General features: G+C 38.8%; 2 protein-coding genes and 2 non-coding genes across 4 annotated transcripts; 2 read left to right on the top strand and 2 right to left on the bottom strand.

The window, feature by feature from the left end:
- Positions 1 to 1,285: 1,285 nt before the first annotated feature.
- On the top strand, positions 1,286 to 9,669 carry si:ch211-89o9.6 (zinc finger protein with KRAB and SCAN domains 5). The gene is made up of 8 exons (XM_047812629.1): positions 1,286 to 1,822; positions 2,762 to 2,886; positions 3,393 to 3,492; positions 3,735 to 3,838; positions 5,950 to 6,058; positions 7,487 to 7,572; positions 7,710 to 7,812; positions 7,972 to 9,669. The coding sequence occupies exons 1-8, from the start codon at positions 1,531 to 1,533 to the stop codon at positions 8,826 to 8,828; spliced, it is 1,776 nt and encodes a 591-aa protein (XP_047668585.1). The 5' UTR covers positions 1,286 to 1,530; the 3' UTR covers positions 8,829 to 9,669.
- Positions 9,670 to 11,155: 1,486 nt separating this feature from the next.
- On the top strand, positions 11,156 to 11,228 carry trnak-cuu. Its single transcript has one exon. It is a non-coding gene; the product is annotated as a tRNA-Lys (tRNA).
- Positions 11,229 to 12,418: 1,190 nt separating this feature from the next.
- Positions 12,419 to 12,490, bottom strand: trnae-cuc. The gene has a single exon. It is a non-coding gene; the product is annotated as a tRNA-Glu (tRNA).
- Positions 12,491 to 12,704: 214 nt separating this feature from the next.
- On the bottom strand, positions 12,705 to 19,339 carry tmem132a (transmembrane protein 132A). Its single transcript, XM_047812624.1, has 12 exons — positions 19,106 to 19,339; positions 18,864 to 18,943; positions 18,112 to 18,326; positions 17,802 to 18,011; positions 16,582 to 17,084; positions 16,335 to 16,487; positions 15,924 to 16,119; positions 15,519 to 15,662; positions 15,173 to 15,375; positions 14,381 to 14,600; positions 14,034 to 14,225; positions 12,705 to 13,731 (listed from the first exon to the last, which is right to left on the bottom strand). Exons 1-12 carry the CDS (start codon positions 19,144 to 19,146, stop codon positions 13,000 to 13,002), a joined length of 2,889 nt encoding a protein of 962 aa, XP_047668580.1. The 5' UTR covers positions 19,147 to 19,339; the 3' UTR covers positions 12,705 to 12,999.
- Positions 19,340 to 19,711: the final 372 nt, after the last annotated feature.

The following is a 19,711-nucleotide window of genomic DNA, read 5'->3' as shown; positions in this document are numbered from 1 at the left end:
TGTCAATGCCTTTATTGTAATATGACGTTTTTGTGAAAGATGTTTAAGGTGTCCTGTGGACACCTTAAACATCTTGTGGCATCTTGTGGTGTCCTGTGGAATCACTCCACAGTGTCCTATTACTTTCTTCCTGTATGAATCTTTTTTCCTATTGCATTTATGTCCTTACAGCACTGTGTGTGTCATACATGTGCGTTTGTAACTTAGGATTACAATAATTGTTATTTCACCTTACCTTGTACTGCAACACTGTATATGGTGGTTATGACACTAAAGACTTGATTTATATTGGGTTTGGCCTAGATAAGTTATGTTTGCTCTTTACTTCCATGTGTTATCAAATGAGTTAGTCTAGATACTTCCCATGATCTTTCTGTAGAACTTGCAGTTTATATTGTTTATAGTGATTACACTATAAAGTTGTATTTTTGTTGTTGTTGTTGGTATCCTGGATTGTCTTACGTTCGGCATTTTAAACATGTCCTTTTTGGCGTGTGAAAGTCTGGACCTTTAAATTTAAACGTTTTTTATGTCCATTTAAAGCCCAACATACAACCCAATGAACCTTGAAACAGATAGTAGTTTATAATGCTGAAATGCTGTGTCCTGGATGTGTGAAATAATTCATGATGTGAACAATATGGAGTCACAAAAACAATCACGTGATAATCATCAAGAAATAAATTCATCTTAGTGACAGACATGCATGGTAGGTTGATTGGCATCTCTGGAAAATTGTCCGTAGTGTGTGTGTGAATGAGAGTGTGTGTGTGTGCCCTGTGATGGGTTGGCACTCCGTCCAGGGTGTATCCTGCCTTGATGCCCAATGACGCCTGAGATAGGCACAGGCTCCCCGTGACCCGAGGTAGTTCGGATAAGCGGTAGAAAATGAGTGAGTGAGAGTGAGTCGGATGGGGGATGTTGTAGTCTAGTGGTCATGAGTTCAAATCCCAGGTCCACCAAGCTGCCACTGCTGGGCCCCTGTGCAAGGCCCTTAACCCTAATTGTAAGTCACTCTGGATAAGGGTGTCTGTTGGAATGTGGATAGTAGTTTGCACGTCCTTTTGTCAGACCAAAGTACTTTTGAGAGTAAATCTGTGCCCAGTGTTCGCAGGATAGACTCCACTGCGACCCTGACCAGGTTAAAGATCTTACTGAAAAAGAATAAATTAATACAATGCTTATGAATTATGTATACAATCAATAGAATGTAGCCTACGTCGTGATGGGATTTAGCGTGCGCAATGTCAATGTGCGCCTTCAGCGTTTGATTTCTTTCTGGTGCATCACAGACATCACGAGGGTCCGCGACGTCACAACTACAGGGCAGCCGGAAGTGCTCGTGACGTCACCGGCGCACGGCAACAAGACGACGGTGTTGCAACAATACATTTGGTTACATTTGATAATCGGATCCTTTTTTTTTTTTTATTGTCTTTGTTTTTATACTAAAAAAGAGATCCGAGCCGAGCGAAGCGTGCGCACAGTGAAAGAGACGACGGCTGTGTGTCGATTCCGGAGTCTTTCACCATGTCGAATCGTCTGGCCTTTCAGACTCAGCTAGCCTCCATCATGGAGGTACTAGCGAACGCAGCCGTGGCAGAAATCTGTAAACTGGTGGACGATGATTACGCGGTGATTAACCTGCAGATGTCTCAGTGCCAGCGCGAAAACAAGGCACTGAAGAGGAAACTTCATCTGATGGAGCTGAGGATGGCCCGCGGTTACGCCGAAAGGAGAATCCGAGAAAGCTCAGGAAATCGCTCCAGTAGAGTCCAAGTGAGCGCAAATCTAGCAGACAAATACAGAGCTCCTGTTTCCGGTAAGTACCGCGGTATCTGTACGGTATAAAACAGACCTTGTACATCTGCTGTTACAGATAGACATCTACTACTCTGGAGTTAATTAGTGTCCATAATCGATGATCTTAATACGTGTTTTATTGCTCTTATACCACAGCAATATCACATTTTAGAAGAAAAAACCTTTTATTGTTGTATAAACAGTAGTGCACAGAGAAAGTCTTTCTTCACATAATCCCAGCTTGTCAGAAACCTGGAGTTCCAGCTCAGACATGATCCGGTGCCTTTAGAGGGTTATGGGCCTTGCTCGAGGTTCCAGTAGTAGCAGCTTTGGGGTCCTGGGATTTGAACCCATCACCTTATATTTACATTTACAACAATTGGCAGATGCTCTTATCCAGAGCGACTTACATTATCTCATGTATATACAACTGAGCAATTGAGGGTTAACGGCCTTGCTCAGAGGCCCAACAGTGGCAGCTTGGTGGTCATGGGATTCAAACTCACAAGCTTCCGATTGGTAGGCCAACACTTTAACCGCTAGTCTACCACACACCCACAAAAAATAAACACTAGACCTTCACACTGTTTGTGGTGACTTGTATAAATGTCTTTTTAAACTATGATTTATAACTATGTTTTTTGTTGTTAAATAACACATCAAATCCAAAATGAATTTTTATTGGGCTTGTCTGATGTATAGTGTTTTTTTTCTATAAGCCCCCGTAACTGAGTTGTTGGTATAGAAATTGTCATGCATGATAGTTTGTCTTGCAGCTGCCATTACTACTTTTTATAGATATGTAATCAACATCATCTAGTCAGGCAGCTTAAGATTGCAGCTGTCCTGTGGTATAAGAATTTGCAATATTCTTACACAATTGTGTTCTTCTATGTAAACGCACAATAGATGCTGCATATTCATTACATGCTGTTGCGTTTTGCTTTTGTGTTCCAAGATATTTTTCCAAATCAAGTTGAACTCTATGAGAGGCAGTTAAATGAGGATGTTTGGAGAGATGGGGAACCTTCTGCTGCAGACGTTCCAATCGGGCATCCAGCCATCAAACATGATGAAAATGGGGTAAGCAAAGGTTACACGACCTGCACAAACACATGATTAGATAAATCTGTCCATTATTCAGTGTAATACTCTTCAAAGCAACTGCAGCTCTAGGTACCTCACTGGTACATAGCCTTTTCATGCCTTGTTACCTTTTGTGGCAACACTATAAACACTATGTATGCAGTTAAACAGTATTTCTATGTATACTATGTTTTCACCAGTATAATATGTAACCAGTTCATTTCAGCATTTAAAACTGTGTCAGTGACATTTATCAGTTAAATTTAATAACCAATAGGAGTTTAAAATACATGAGTGGATTTTATGATCAAACACACTTTCTAACTTGAACTGAGTAATTGAATCAGGTTTGTTTTAAGAAAGACATAACTAAAATGTATCAGACTTTAAATATACACCAAAATATTAGTTCATATCATCACCTGCTGATTAGAGGTACAAGACCTGCTTCCATATTCTCCTAACAAACATTTTAGTTCAGCTCTGCTGTTTTTTCTCAAAAGCATGAAGACTCCAGCCAGGCTGGACCAAACAATGTACTTGTCAAGGCTGAGACATCCGATGAGGGCCACATACAGCAGCAACTATTCATTCGAGAAGATGGTAAGTACATGGATTGAAGATTTTATTGTTATTTATACATATTAATTGTTATTAATATTATGTATTTAAAAATGAGATGTATATCAGTCTGTGATTAAATAAAAGAAAACCAAAGGTGTGTAAAAAGGAATAAACCCAAAGGAAAAATAGAAATAAAGCATTATAATTATTAAAAAAAAAAACTGTTACATGGAAGCATGCATGGTTATAACCTATTGTATCTGTCTTCTACTATTTCTCAGGGGTGGCAGAACCTGCGTGTGAGGGTGTGGAAGCAGATTATGGTGCTGCTCAAGTGGATAAAGTGGATGGTCAGATCTCCAGGACACGGCACGAGGCTTTGGAGGTCAGTGGATCTGACAAAGTGCTTAAATCTGAGCCACAGTTTGAGAACGCTGATGGGTTATCCCAGGAGCCCTTGGGAGAACAGGGACAGGCAGAGTTTGATGTAAGTGGGGAGTGCGCACCTTTGGGGGAGCTATTTATGCAAGGGGGTGACGATGCGGACCCACAGCATCCGTCTTGTTCGTACTTGATGAGTGACAGTAAAACTGACAGTCAACCTGATCATCTGCGACAGAAACCAGAGATTATAGAGGTTGAGTCTGCAGAGGAAGGGGATGACATCACTGTTTGGGATGGCAGTAAGAAATCAACAATGCACCAGACTTTGCAAAAGTACACCACCTCAAGTATAGAACACCATAATAATTTTAGTTTGCACTCATCCAACCTATCGCGGTTGACCAGTGACTTTCCAGTGGTACCTTCAACATCTTCAGCTATACCAGACATAGACAGTTGGCAGCATACAAAAGGCATTAGCCTATACCAGCCAAGAATTGCACAGGCAAGACCCGAACGAGCTCACAACGAGAAACTCTTTACTTGCAAATATTGTGGAAAAGCTTTCAATCGCCCCAAGAAGGTGGAGATCCACCAGCGAATCCACACGGGTGAGAAGCCATTCCGTTGCAACACCTGCGGGAAACTCTTTGCCGAAGCCGGAAACCTAAAGAAGCACCAAAAAGTTCATACAGGGGAACGGCCCTACAGCTGCACCCAGTGCGGGAAGGCATTTGCCTGGATACGAAACCTCAAAACCCATCAGCAAAAATACCACCCTGATATGCTCACGACAGAGGAACTATTGTCCCTTGGGCCAATCAACAACTGACCAAAGTGACTTATGGACATGTAGATGGATCAAGCTGCATGTGGGTTGTTTATAGAATGTTTTTACAGACATCTGAGATATTGATAAGCATCAGCTTTGAATTTGGTCCAACCAAGTATTTTAAAGTCTGTATTGTTTGATTCTTTTTCTCTTTTTTTTTAACTCAGCTGAACTAAGTAATCAAAATGTGGAGCTATAGTTACTTTCATGCCCAGATAGATGTGGATTAGTGGCAGCTATTTGGAAATGTATGACTCCAAAATAAACTTTGATAAATCAGTGCATTTGTTTGCTCCTTTGACAGAAAATCTTTGTTCTATTTAAATATTTTTCCCGAAAGTATTTACCTGTATGTCAAGGTTAGATGTATTATCCAAATAGCTTCAGCTGAAACTTAAGACTATCTAATAGGTGAAGAGTTAAGAAGTGATCTACAATGGCATTTGTCTTACCTTAATTCATTAATCAATCAATTCTGCTTTGTTTGATTACCTCTTAGTCAACCAAAAAAGTACTTGTAACATTTAATCACAACTATTTTGCTACTAGCAGAAATGATCAACAAACACTGGCTTTATTCAGTGGTCAATATTCAATAAAATTCCCCTTTGTAGAAACTTTTGAACGTGGGTATTATTGTGTGTTTTAATCTGAATCTCCTGGGTATGTGTCTGCAGCCATATGAATTTTGTAAAAATAAAAAATAACTAGGAGCAAAAGTGTGATAGAAAGTTGCGTTAAGCAAAATGGATTGTACATTCAATTTTATGCCTGTGCACACAACAAAGCCATTTAACATCTGCACATGTCAACGCATCCAGTAGATATGTAGTAACTCTAATATAACTCAAATGTAAATACTAGAAGTGTGCCATAAAATACACACTGCTTTTTTTCTTAATTATTTAGTATATATTAGTATATATACATTATTGCATGTAGTAATGTTGTGTATTTTTCTTTTCTATTGTTTTCAATTAGTATATTAACACTCATAACATTTACCTTAAGCTAATTATCAAATGTTAGCTAGAAACGTGGGTGTTGTTTGACACAGTAATTAAATTCGGAACATAATGCAAAACTGCTTTTTTCCCCCCAATTTGTCTCTGGAGACCGATCGTGACCTATAAATTAATTTCTAAATGCATTACAAAAGCAAATATGTAACACACACCAATATCTAATTCATAGGCTGCTGCATTGATTGTGTTTGTGTATGCAACATCAGGCCTCTGTGGTAATGCTCAGTCTTTGTATGGTGTGTGTCTGCACTACAGCACCAAAAGACAGAAGATGAAGAGCCAGACGTGCTGTTCATCAAGGAAGAGCATTCAGAGCTGGAGGAGCAAGAAAGACAGACACACGGAGGCATGACCCTGCAAGATGGTGAGTCAAGGCGCATGAGAAGAAATGATGAAATTCATTAAATAGGCCACACGTCGTACTCTTGTCTCTCAAGGTTTGGTTTAGTCAAGGTTTGTATGCTTCAGATTGGACAAAGCAGGAAATATTGCAGCACCCCTTTTTAAATAATGAATGCAAGTAAAAACCTATGCTGTAGTAGATCAACCAAAATTTCCACTGTGAGATGCTGATATCGAAGCAGACTTGATTGTTTGGGCTGATGTATGAAGTAAAAAAAGAAATAGGTATTATGTATATGTTTTAGGATGCATTGTATTATATTACATGTTGCTATATTTTTATGTATAATTATATTAGCCCTTATACAGTCCATTCTGAAACTAGTGAAGTTTATTTGGTTTTCTGTGGAAAAGCATCACGAAAGAACCAACAATTTGGTGATTTAAAAACATTTTTTGAAATTGGGTGGTCTGTTAAAGTAAAGATTTCAAAGCAGACTGGGATTTCAGGATCTGCTGTTCAGGCTATTTTGAAGAAGCATAAAGAAACGGCAATGTTGAGGATTGTAGGTGCATTGGTTTGGCCAAGGAAACGTAATGCAGCAGATGAAAGACGCATCATCCTAACTCCCCTTTAACATTAGAAGATGTCCAGCAGTGCCCTCAGCAAAGAATTGGTGAAACCAGTGGGACCCAGGTACACGCATCTACTGTCCAGAGAAGTATGGCCAGAATTGGTCTTCAGCAGGCTGTTTGGCTGTAGCAGGAGGCAGTGTTTGAGTGGGGTACAGTAATGAGTGTCTGTAGGTGACAGTGATGCATGGTGGAGGTTCCTTGCATGTTTGAGGCTGCATTTCTGTGAATGGTGTTTTAGATTTGGTCAGAATTAACGTTAAAATTAATTAATGTTAGAATTAATATTCTAAATGCTGAGAAATACAGCCAGATACTTATCCATCATGCAGTACCATCAGTGAGGTGTCTGATTGGAGAAAATTTATTCTGCAGCTGGACAAAGTCCCCAAACATACAGACAATGAAGTGAAGAGACAGAATGGTTTGAGGTAGCCTACATCCACAGAACATCCGTAGTTCCTTCTCAAAGCTGTTTGGAGCAGCCTACCTGCTGAGTTGGTTCAAAAACTGTGTGCAAGTGTATGTAGAAGAATTGATTGTGTTTTGCAGGCAATGGGAGGTCAGACCAAATATTGAATTGATTTTAGATTTATTTTCTGTTCATTTACTTTCTTTTTTATTAACTGATAATTATAAACTATTAACACTTCTATTTTTGAGCATTCTTACATTACAGCACCCCCCTCCCCCCCCTTTTTAAATAATGACTGGAAACCTGAAAAATTCACTGTTATGTTACTATAAATAAAATAAATTGATTTTCAAAAACACGTTTACATTCTATAATTTAATTCATGATTTGTCTGCTCCTCAGGATTTGTGGAGTCCAGTACAGACATTTGTGGAAACGGAGTCTCTTCCTCGCCTGCACAGATCAAATTAGCCCTCAGTGTATCAGAGGTCAGCTTGAATATTCCTGACTTCCTCTAACTTCAGATTTCATCCAGAATCTACATAATGCTAACTTCATTTTCATTCAGTAACAAATGGTATATGCAGGGTTTTTATCTATCTATTATTTATTTTGTTGTTTTCAGACTCTTGAGTTGGAGTCGTCTCTTGTGAAGGGTGAAAGCAGAATACAAGAAGAACACCAGGGGACTTCCAATCAGTCAACAGCCATGCAGATTACTTTACAGAGTAAGACATCTGTGCATTATGTCACTAAAAAAGTGTAAAAAAAATAAATTCCTTGTATTTTTCCTTTAAATAGTTTATTTGTTGTTTCATTGGTATACAAAGGAGATACAACAAAATTAAGATAACCAGCACTACTGATGCATTTCTTCTGTTTTGCAGATGTGGTAGACTCCCAGACTGCTGGGTCTCTTTGTTCACATGAGCCAGTTCTTCCTCAGAGAGACGTTAAAGTGTGGGATATCCCCTCTTCCCAGTCTCATCTCCAAGGGCCAAATGAGAGCAGCAACATCCCACTGTCAAACCTGGACGCTCAGAGAAAAACGGTAGTGTCTGTAGATGTGCTAGGGTCAAATAATACACTGTATGAGAGGGCGAAGGAGCTGGAGAGTTCTTTTCCACGCTGGGCTGCAAATAGCCCATCTGACAGTCAGCCATCTTGCTCTTATATCATTGAAGTAGAGCAAGACCAAGACTGTGTTCTGGTACAGCCAGGACCTGTGTCTGTTAGGGGGAGAAACAAAGGGGTTGTGTCCAACAGGCATCAGGATAACAGAGGGCTTCATGGGGTGCGGGCAGAGTGGCGTACGGTCACTGCTTCAAGCCAAGCTCATCCTCAGCAGTTCAGTCACATCAACAAGACTCGAATAGAGTCAGCAAACAGAGCAAAGCTCACTCAGGCCATTCCAAATTTGCCACATCCCGGGGTTTCTCTCTCTGGGCTACAGCTTCCAAGGCGCATGGAAAAGGGCAAGAGGAAAAGTTATATCTGCGGGTACTGTGGAAAGGCTTTCACTGGGCAGTCTAACTTAGAGGCTCATCAACGCATCCACACTGGAGAGAAACCTTTCAAGTGTGAGACCTGTGGGAAACTCTTTACAGAAGCAGGAAACCTGAAGAAGCATCAGAGAGTTCATACCGGAGAGAAACCGTTTGTGTGTAATCGCTGTGGGAAGCGTTTTGCCTGGATCTGCAATCTCAGGACACATCAGCAGTCAGCTTCCTGTGGGGGAGTGTAAGGAAAAAGATCTGATCTGCTCATTCACACTGAAAAAGTGCAAATATAATGCTCAAATCTGTGTGCCTGGTTTAAAAACAATTGGATAAGTGAAATCAGGTAGATCCAGTAATTATTAGACAATAACTAAACGTGTTAAAAGACATGAGTGTACAAGACTGGAGTGTGGAGTAGGGCTGGGCAATATGACAATTATATTGATATCTTGATATAATAGTGTCATGATACACCTTTCATCTATAACATTAGGTATCAGTGTTTTTATGAAAAAAGATTTATCTTAATGTAACTGACTGGACAGTATTTGTACCAGTTTTTTTTAATGTTCCCCTCTTTTCCACCTTCCTTCATTAAATGCTTCCGACAAACATTTCTGAACATACAGTAGCTTGTGATGGCATTGTGTGTTAGCAGAAAGTTACACACAAAAATTATACTGTGCATCATAAAGGTGTGTTTAAGTATCATGATATGATATTTTTGCCCTATCGCCCACCCCTAGTGTGGATGAGCGAGGAAGAACAGAGCTGGAAGTTGTAAAAGACACACGGTGCTTTCCTCTATTTTGGTTTGGTGCCTTAATTGTTATCTGTAAACTTGGTCTGTTATAAGATTTCAGAAATTGCAAACACCATTCTACCTCTTGAATTTTTCTGCAGACAAAAACAAAGCAATATGTTTGAACCAGATGAAAGAGAATCCAATTATGATTCAACACCATAACATGTTCATCTGAAAATGACAATAGCAATGTACCATGACCTCCAGTGTATGCTGACTCATTGTAAAATAACGGAATGGAAAATATCACATTAAATGTTGGAATCATTTGTAAAACAAAAGTGAATCTTGTGAATGGCACTTCACAGTTTGAATGGGAACCGAATTACTGAAATTGAACGTTAGAATGTACTTACACACTATTATTAATTAGACTACACCGCTGCTAAATTATCCTCCATCCTGATTGGTCAGACAATGCTAATTACTTTTCTATAACAGTTTTATACTTTGTTTGGTTAGAAAATAATTTTCAAATCACAGCCACTCTTTCTAAAACATTGTCATGTATTACTTCTCTAAAACCTACACAAGGACTTGTATGGAGGACACGCCATGTAACATAAGATTGAAAGTGTAGAAGTTTTCATATGGTGATGCTTTTTTGTGTGGTTTATTTTTAACATAAGGCCAATAATTTGTAGTTACCTGATCCACCTGAGCCCATTTGTGATGAAGTTCCTATTTTGCTCTTCTAATAACCTTCACTTTAATGGGAAAAATTCGCTCCATCAACCCCAAAAGCATTAATGGTAGTGTTAAAGCAGTCCGCGTTGTAATTCAGTGGTGGATGATCGGTGTGGTTGAGGACACGGCTACTAGAGTTCTTCCACTCCAGCTTTGGCACCATTGTTTTCTGCACAGGGAATTGTCATGTTGGATGGATGAGCTTCATACAGTGGGAGCTCATAGCTATAGATATTAAGATATTCTGTGAATATTCCCCATATTTATAAGACCATAGAAGACCAAGACCACATGTTACGTCTGCCCTGTTGTGGACAAATACCAAAGTGATCAATTATGAAGCGTTGCAGAAACCATTGTGTAGTTGTTAGTTATTGTGTCCACTTTTCATCTATGCATGTTATGGCCCCTGAAACCGTTAAGAATGATTCATTTTATTATAGAATGTGTTTAATTCCTCAGCGTACCTGCATCACAGATGTTTTTGTGACCCTTATAATTAATACTATTTGACTCCTTGCTGTTTATATTCTTTAGAATGAACATGACCGGGTTAACAGTGGTCATATATTACATTACATTACTTAGTAACGTAAAGTCAAGGGGAAGTCTTAAGTACAGTCTTTTTTTTTTTTTTGTAAAAACGAGACCCGCAGTTAATGGCTTATAACTAAGATAATAAGGTACAATGTGGCCCTATAGCCCGCTGGTTCAGCCGGCCAATCCGAGCTAGCGCTTTCCATCTTTCTCAGCAAATCACATCAGGTGACAAAAGATATCGCGCGCCAATCGACTCTCTCGCGAAGAGGTGACGTATCCACCTTTCCTTGCCAACCGTGCTCGTCCGCAAGATGAACCCGCCTACGGCTATAGATGGACAAGCCAATCAAATCTTGTTTAAGAGGGCATGTATTGAAAAGACATGAAACCATACAGTGTAGTTTATAGGTCGCTTGGCACCTGACACAGTGTTTCTTTTATACTACAGATAAGTAAATGTCCGATTCATGCCCGTTTTTGGTGGTGTAACATGTTACGTTTCTGGATTTTATTGTTTAATATAAAAAGCATAGCCCTGTAGCCCGGCTAGCTCAGTCGGTAGAGCATGAGACTCTTAATCTCAGGGTCGTGGGTTCGAGCCCCACGTTGGGCGAGGGAAAGCGTTTTTTGAATGGCTGATGTCAAAGCATGGTTTTAACGGCTTTATCAATTTCACCGATCCATTAGAACAGGGGTGTCAAACTCTGGCCCGCAAATTATATTTGGCCTGCGATATCATATCAAATGTGCATTACAGCTGGCTAACCGCATGCTCCGCTAATACTACAAATCCCAGAATGCCTTGCACTGTCACTTTTTTTGACGCGTAGTCACGAACAGCAAGCGCCCCTCATTCTCTATTGACAGTCACATCGGGCAAGTTAATTGCACCCTCCACAAAAATGGCCAAACGAAAGATGGACAATAGGAGCTTTCATGGCAGGTGGGAGGCAGATTATCTGTTCACGAATATAAAGGACAGACCTGTCTTGTGTGCTAACGGAGCTAACGTGTGTGTAACGAAAGAATATAACATAAGAAGACACAATGACACGAAACATTATGAGAGGTATAAGGACCTGGACGTAAAGCAGAATCTCCAGAAGGCGGAGGAAATTAAAAAAGTCTGGTGTCCCGGCAAAATGAAAGCAAAATCAAAAAGTGAAGCTGCTGTAAAGGTTAGCGTTATTTTGGCAGCAGAGATGGCAAAATCTGCCCGGTCCTTTAATGAGGGAGAGTTTGTCATAAAGTGTATGGTCAAAGTTTGCGAAATGAACACCAATGATGTGTTTTTTATTTCAAATTTTATTTCTTATGTGTTTGTAATATCAAGCTCTGGTTGTTCCAAATCCTGTATTTAAGCAAAACTAAAGTGTGTTTCCATATGAAAAAGGTTGAACATTACATATCAGTTGCAGTTAATTTTTCAATAAATATTCAGTTTGACCCGTGACTTTATCTGAGTTTTATATTTTGGTCCACTGTGAATTTGAGTTTGACACCCCTGCATTAGAGAAATCCCAGAAAAAAAAAAAAGAAAAAAAAAATTAGCAGAGGATGGTTTCGATCCATCGACCTCTGGGTTATGGGCCCAGCACGCTTCCGCTGCGCCACTCTGCTACCGCCTCAGCGTCTTATGCGGGCATCTATATATATTCTACAAGTACGCAAAGTATGGTAAGTTTATGGAACGTATAACAAATAAAAACATATCAAATGTAAAGTCCGAAGCTGACATAATAAATTTGAAACAGACGTATAAATAATATTAATAAAAATATATGAAAAAGAAAAAGTTACTCGTTCCCTGACCGGGAATCGAACCCGGGCCGCGGCGGTGAGAGCGCCGAATCCTAACCACTAGACCACCAGGGAGAGCCTGTACCGAAATGCACAAGAAAATCTATCTATACATGTGTGCAAAGTAAACGGAGTGACAAGGCAATTGAGTACAGACGAGATTTTTCCCACAAAGGGGCGACAAATGCTTTATGTCAAAGCCCCATTATCGCAAAAAACCCTCTATATATCCATCTATATAGTCCTATAGAGAGTAGATAGTCACAAAAATGACAAACGTCTCCTTTATTAGAGTCTGCAATAAAATAAAATGTTTGAAACACAAACCCTCACCGATTATAATACGTCAAATATTCATTTAAAGTATATTCAAACTGTTTGGGGAAAGCATTAGAGAAGATTGCTGTTCTGTCATTTGTGTTAAACTACTGACAAGACAATATTTTACAGTATTCTAATTCACATTTGAAAAGGTTTATCTCATCTTAGACAGACAGGGACAAGTGTGTCCACTGTCATCACCCTGGACCGTCCCCTTAACCATGTCCCATCTTTCCCTGTTTTTTTTTTTTTTTTTTATCATTCTACTCTTCCTGAGTGAATATTTCTACATCTATCTGTTTCCTAATTTCTTTTCTTTGACTTTTTCTAAGTTCCCTCATCACACATGGCATGAAGTTGACTAAGAACAAAAGGGAAGAAAGACACAGAAAACAGAAGACAGCTCCAACTCCAAACAATAACTCTCGATTTGCAAAGTTCCCAATACCATACTCTATATCAGGTGAAAAATCCATTGCATTTTCCTCATGGCCGGGTTTCAACACGGCCCTCTCGAAGTCGTTCCAGGAATACATGTCATTGCTTGTACTGTCATCATAGATAGTAGACTTAGGTATTTCTTGTTCCTGTTCAAAGTTACGGTACAGATTTGTGTCTAACTCTGCAAATGTATCTGATACATCAGTCATCTCAAAGTCAGAATCTTCACTTTCTAGAGGCCAAAGGTCTGCATCTAGGTTCACCCTTAACCAGCCTGATCCTTTGGCAAGTTTCTGAGTCCCACGTCTCTCTTTCATTTTATCCATTTTATTGTCGTTAGACACAGGCTCACAAGTGTAGACCAGAAGCTCGGCTTTCACAAGGGGCCCTCCACCATCTCCTTCTGCAAGGACACGCTGCAATGGGGCAGGTGTTATAGCAACCACAGACTCAGCCAGTGAGGATAGATGAAGAGAGAAAGGGATCTGACTAAACGCAGAGAGCAGAGTGGCAGTGTCATCACCAAACTGTAACCAAACACTAAAAGAAGCTTCCTGAGAGACAAGAGAAATGTGGAGAAAGAAACAAAAGAAAATTTAACTGATGAGAACATAACAAAGAGAGAGAATGTAAAAGATGTCAAGATTTGATTGGACTTGTGTTGTACTCTTAAAGAGATTTCATTACTCATTCAATGTTTTTTTTTTTTTTTGAAGAAGAAGAAGAAGACCTTTTAAAAATGGCTTCCAAAATGAACCAGAGTTCGGTCTTGTAACCTTCACTTACTGCTTCTAGAAATTTTAAACAACTTGTCATTGCTAGCACAAGGGATACAACCCAAACTATCAGTACTTACTTGCCCATGGTTATAAAGTGTGTTATGAGAAGTCACAGTCGCTGTGATGACAGAAGGATTTGAAGAGCTTGGGGTGAAAGACAGACCAAGACCACCAACTAAATGCACAGAAAGGTCACCAGGGGCCACAGGTTCAGAGGTCACAATGACATCAGCAGTGCCAAGCACACCATCCCACTGACTAGATATTAGCTGAGAAAGAAGGAAAAAGATCAGTTTAATGCTGCAAAATTGGATTCAGCAGATCATAAATCAGCATAATAAATTTACACAAAATGGTGTAATGATGTCGTAAGAATGTTTGTATGTTTTATGGTAAATTCTTAGACATATTTTTAAATACTAACATTTAATGAAGTAGCTCCAGGCTCTAATCCAATGACATAATTTTTCCCATGAACAGCTGCAACACGAGAGTTGTCTATCTTCAGGCAATGATGAACTAGATCTGTCACATCTACAAACCAGTCAGGTGAACTAAGCATGTAGATAACTTGTCCCTGGGCTGACTGGGCACTGAATTGTGCAAGAATCTGTACGGTAGCCCTTTGATAAACTGGAATGCATCTGAAAGAAAAAAGACAATGAAAGACAACAGAAGAGAGATATAGACAGGGGAAGACAATAACACAATGTATAACGATAGTTATGCCAATTGTACTTTCTAAATACTTTCATCCACTTTAGTTCATCAGTGGTGTTTATATTCAGTGGATTCTGTGGAATTGAGTGGCACACAAAGTATTCATTCATTCGTTCATTCATTCATTCATTCATTCATTCATTCATTCATTCATTCATTCATTCATTCATTCATTCATTCATTCATTCGTTCATTCATTCATTCATTCATTCATTTATTCATTCATTCATTCATCTTCAGTAACTGTTTTATCCTGTCAGGGTCAAAATGGATTCAGAGAGCACTGGGACACTACTTGTACACTAGTTTGAATTTGCTAGTCAACAGACATTTGGAAATGAAAGGCATAAATATTCTGTCATTAATCGAAAAATTCAAGCCACAGCAACCACAAACTTTGCTGATTTATATATACCGGTGAATGTTTAACACTAACATTCTTCATTTCATGAACTTAAATATTTTAAATAATTTTATTCAATGGATTGCTGCATACCCACTGTCTGTATAGTAGCTCCAGCCTGCAATGGGGCTCAGGACAGTGTCAGAGAGAGAGATACGAAGAGGAACAACCGGAGTCCACACAGCCAGGCATAAAGACCCTCTGATCATGCCCAGAGAAAACTCCACCTCTACACAAGTACTGCCCACACCAGATTCACTTCCATCTACATAAACAGCAGAGCAATCACTTGATACCTGCAAAAAATGAGCACCTCCAAGACATCAGCATATTTAACGTATATATGGCGTGTATACATACACCGTACAGCTTATGTATCCTCAGAAATAATTATTTTTATATGCTGTAATGTATGTGCTCTGCACAAGTACCACTTTACCTTAACAATGTCTTCATTGGTTGAATGACAGTTTACTGCTGCAGTAATATCCGATACTTTGCCATCCTGCCCAACCGCCAGTACTAAGACCGGAAGGGAAACAGGTTGGCTTGACAAGATGGCTGTGTTCATTATTGTGTTGCTCTGTAAATGTATGAAAAATAAAGAGTACAATAGTTAATATAGTTCAAAAACAAAGATCAATTCAGCTCAAGTTTATCTGAAGTCCAAAATCACATGTCCCAACAGTCTTTATAGGTCCTTAATTATTGACAACCCCTTGCTCCCCAGCCTTGTAAAAGACAAAAGAAATGTTTTTAGGAAAAAATGGAATAAACCTCTGCCACTTTCTGTGTGTGTATACGTGTGTTACTAGCTATAGTCTATGCTACATTAATGATTTACCACTGTAATGGGAGCGATGCCCACTATCTCTCTTTCCAAAAAGGAGAAGAAAGTTGTTACTGCCCCATTTGGAGAAACAGGCTTATTGCGCATGATGTCCTCCACCCACCAGTTTACTGGAATTGTCATTGCAACTCCAAAGCGCCTGCATAAGCTCTCAAATGAGAAACAGGCCACCAGTTGCAGTGCTGAGGTGCTGAGCAAGGTGATGAAAAGAGACATGAATAAATGCATGTAATAGTTTGAGATTTAACAAATAGCTGTGTATATATATGTACTATATATACAAACTATATATATATATATATATATATATATATATATATATATATATATATATTTATATATATATATATAGACTGAAAACATTGCATATGTGCACAATTGTGTTATATAAACTTTCAGCCTTACCCACTTCTGTCTATAGCGGTACCAGTTCTCTGAGAGATTATTGAAATTGTGTCATGTTTGCTGCCTGACATCTTCTCCACTTTAACAGTCCACGGGTGAGAGTTTTTGTTTGGACGGGCTTGTAGTGACAGTAACCCTTTCTTCATTTTAAGCCTAAGGAGAAAGAATTGCAAAATTAATTGTAATGACCTGCAGCTCCAGAGTGTAATCAATCAAAAAATGTGATTCGAAAAATAATAAATCATACTTTACAATGAGAAAATCTCCACTAAAATTTGTTCTTATATTTAATGAGACTCCAACTGGTTGTCCAACTAGCACAGGCCCCTTGTGATAGTAAATTAGTACATCTGGATTCAGCCATAGCTCATCCTGTTCAAGCTCACTGGAGCAGGAATAACCTTGCATTGGTTTGTTACTTTTGGTTTCTTTATCTGGAAGATCCACACATCCAATGTAGTATAGATTTCTCTGTGTCTGCTTGTCCGCCATGCATATAAGAGGTGATATCTTATGGTTGGTGATACTGCCAATGGAAGAGTAGTAGAGCCTGATCATATCCCTTAGAACACCAGGTTTGGCCCTGAGAGATGCTGGGAAGTTCTTTCTCCATGGGCTGTGGTTATGGGACCGGGGTCTGTATGGATGCCGTTGTCTGAATCCTTGGCTCTGGTATAATTGAGCAGTCTCATCAGGCTTAATCCAGTCTTTTGGTAAAGTCATGGTGACCACACATAGCCCTAGAGGAGGCTTCCAATGAACATGGTACAAGGTACAGGTATTGGAAAAGAAAAACAATACTTGTATAAAAACAATACTTGTATAAAATTATGCAATACATCAAATATTGATACAAGCAGAAAGGTTTCATCAAACAACTACTGGTTAAAAAAATTACTGGTTGCATAAACAGTTATGTAAATGCACTGTAAATGCATGACGTGACAACTGGCTCTCTACAACAGTGAAATCCTGCACTGCTTCAAAGCAGGGCTCACATACTGGCAGACATTGGGCTGGATGCAGGCTTTGCAAAGTATTGGACCAATCTGAGTACATGACAAAAATTCAGCTGACTTTTTTCTAATGAAATGAAAAAATCGTTCTGTGACATTGTGGCTTCTGTAGCAGATCCTCTGTTGTGGCTTAAAGAAATCATGCATTTGTGAAAAGTATTTAGTGCAGGGGAGACTAAAGACTAGCAACAGTGCTAGAGGTATAATCCCAGAAAGGAGGACACTTTCACAAGTCTTTTAATCTCAGTGGTCAAATTAGTAAACTTCCAACAGTAATTGTTTAAATATAAATCAATGAAAATTAGCTGTCATAGACAAATAGTGAATTTTTATTTATTATAAGATAAAAATTGACATCACTGTGCACATCATTCAGTTCTGATATTTGTTCATAGAGACCTTTGTAAAGAAGGAATTCTATGTAAAGCTTGCCCTGCAACTTTGCCAATACCTGTGAAATGCAGGATGCTTTGTGCTCCTCTGTGTGTTTGAAAGCATGAAGTGTCACACATGTTCTTTTGCTTGAGTCACCTTTCATGTGGAACAACACTCTGACTATAAAACCTTCCCTTCCTTCATCATCCCATTTTTGGTCAACTGCTTTGGAAAGCAGGTATGCAACAATAGGTACAGAAAACTGAGCTAAAGGTTCAGAAACAAGCTGGAGAATAAAGAAAAACAGGGGATGATAAGTGATGGACAAATGCTTCTTTCAAACCCAAAATTTTGAAATGAATTATTTTTGAATATCGGAAGTATACCTGAGTCACAGAGTAGGAACCAAAGGTAGCATGGAGGACTGGTTTAGAGTCTGTTCCTGCATGAGGCATAAGCAGAAGAGACTTCGTAAAGGAGAAAGGGCTGGAGTTGGTAAAGAGGAGGCTCAGCTCAGCCTGAGACACGGTGAGAGAGTGCCATGGGGGAAGAACAGATATTTGGACTGGGAGGGACAGAGAGGGTAGAGGCTGGGTGTGGGCTTTTAAAGAGGTGGAGAGAACAGAAAATTTGGAGACTTATTTTCAAATTATGTAACGATAAGTGAACTGCTTTCTTTAATTCATATTTTGTTGTCAAAAATCTCAGTACTTCACTGTCTGTCTGTCTGTCTGTCTGTCTGTCTGTCTGTCTGTCTGTCTGTCTGTCTGTCTCGTCTCTCTCTCTCTCTCTCTCTCTCTCTCTCTCTCTCTCTCTCTCTCTCTCTTTCTCTCTTTCTAGTTTAAATGTTAAAATACACCAAAGATATTGATATTAAATACACAACCAAACACAGCCTGAGATGAGTCTGAGAACAGATGCTAGACAAAAAAAATGTACATCAATGAAAACAATATATTAAATGCATTGAGGACAACATGAAAAATGGAAGGATGTTGTCAAAGTTGTTGTCATTAATTTCCTGCATAAACCTATCTGCATATTAATTATGGTAAACTAGGATTCTTTAAATGAACAGTAGACATTTACAATATTTGAGGAAGCAAATGTGGTTGTTATGTATGAATACGTAACTTACAATACACCACAAAGCAGCAGAGGATGATCAGTTTCATGGTCAGAGTCATAGACATAGAGCTTGAAACCATCAATTCATCCCTAAAACAACATAAATTTGCCATATATTCCTGAATGAACCATATATAATCTCAGATAGTTGGTAATTACATTGCATAAATGGTTAAATGGTAAAGAACCACATCAATGAGTTACTATATGTTTACTCTGGCTGTTGTAGTGAAAATGAAATTATTTTCTTACCTTCTTTGTTTAGTGTCTCCAGAATGTAAAACAGCCAACATATTTGGCTTCTCTCTTCAGTCATCTTGACTAAATTAAAGGCATTTTACTTTGTGGCATTTACATTGTTTCTCACTATGATACTGAGTTAAACAGCTGCTAGATTTTGCCAGCACTTTCTAAAGGTCTAGTTGTGTTGAAAGTGTTTTCTCTGTTTGCTTATACGGTGGTTAAAATGTTTGTCTTTCTTTCTCATCGATCTTTAACCGTTGTGCCAGGATTGTTGCCTTCTAACTGCATCCCCCCTCCCTCTCTTTCAATCTCCATCTCACTTACACAATGTAGATTTATTTATTTAAAATGGGAAATAATCCTCTCTCTTTCTCTCTGTTCCAATTCACTACCATCTTTCCCCTTTGTGTTTTCATCTCCCTTTTGTGTTTATTTGTATATACAAGGATGAGAAATATACAAGAAAATTGCAATTAATATATATATATATATATATATATATATATATATATATATATATATATATATATATATATATATCAGTGAATCACAATGAATTCCAACATGCTCTCAGCCTAATGATGAGAAAAAAATACAGCAGTCAATCAAAAAGAG

This window comes from Tachysurus fulvidraco, chromosome 4 (assembly GCF_022655615.1).
Source record: "Tachysurus fulvidraco isolate hzauxx_2018 chromosome 4, HZAU_PFXX_2.0, whole genome shotgun sequence".
Taxonomy (NCBI): Eukaryota; Metazoa; Chordata; class Actinopteri; order Siluriformes; family Bagridae; genus Tachysurus; species Tachysurus fulvidraco.
This window is presented reverse-complemented; position numbering and strand designations above follow the sequence as displayed.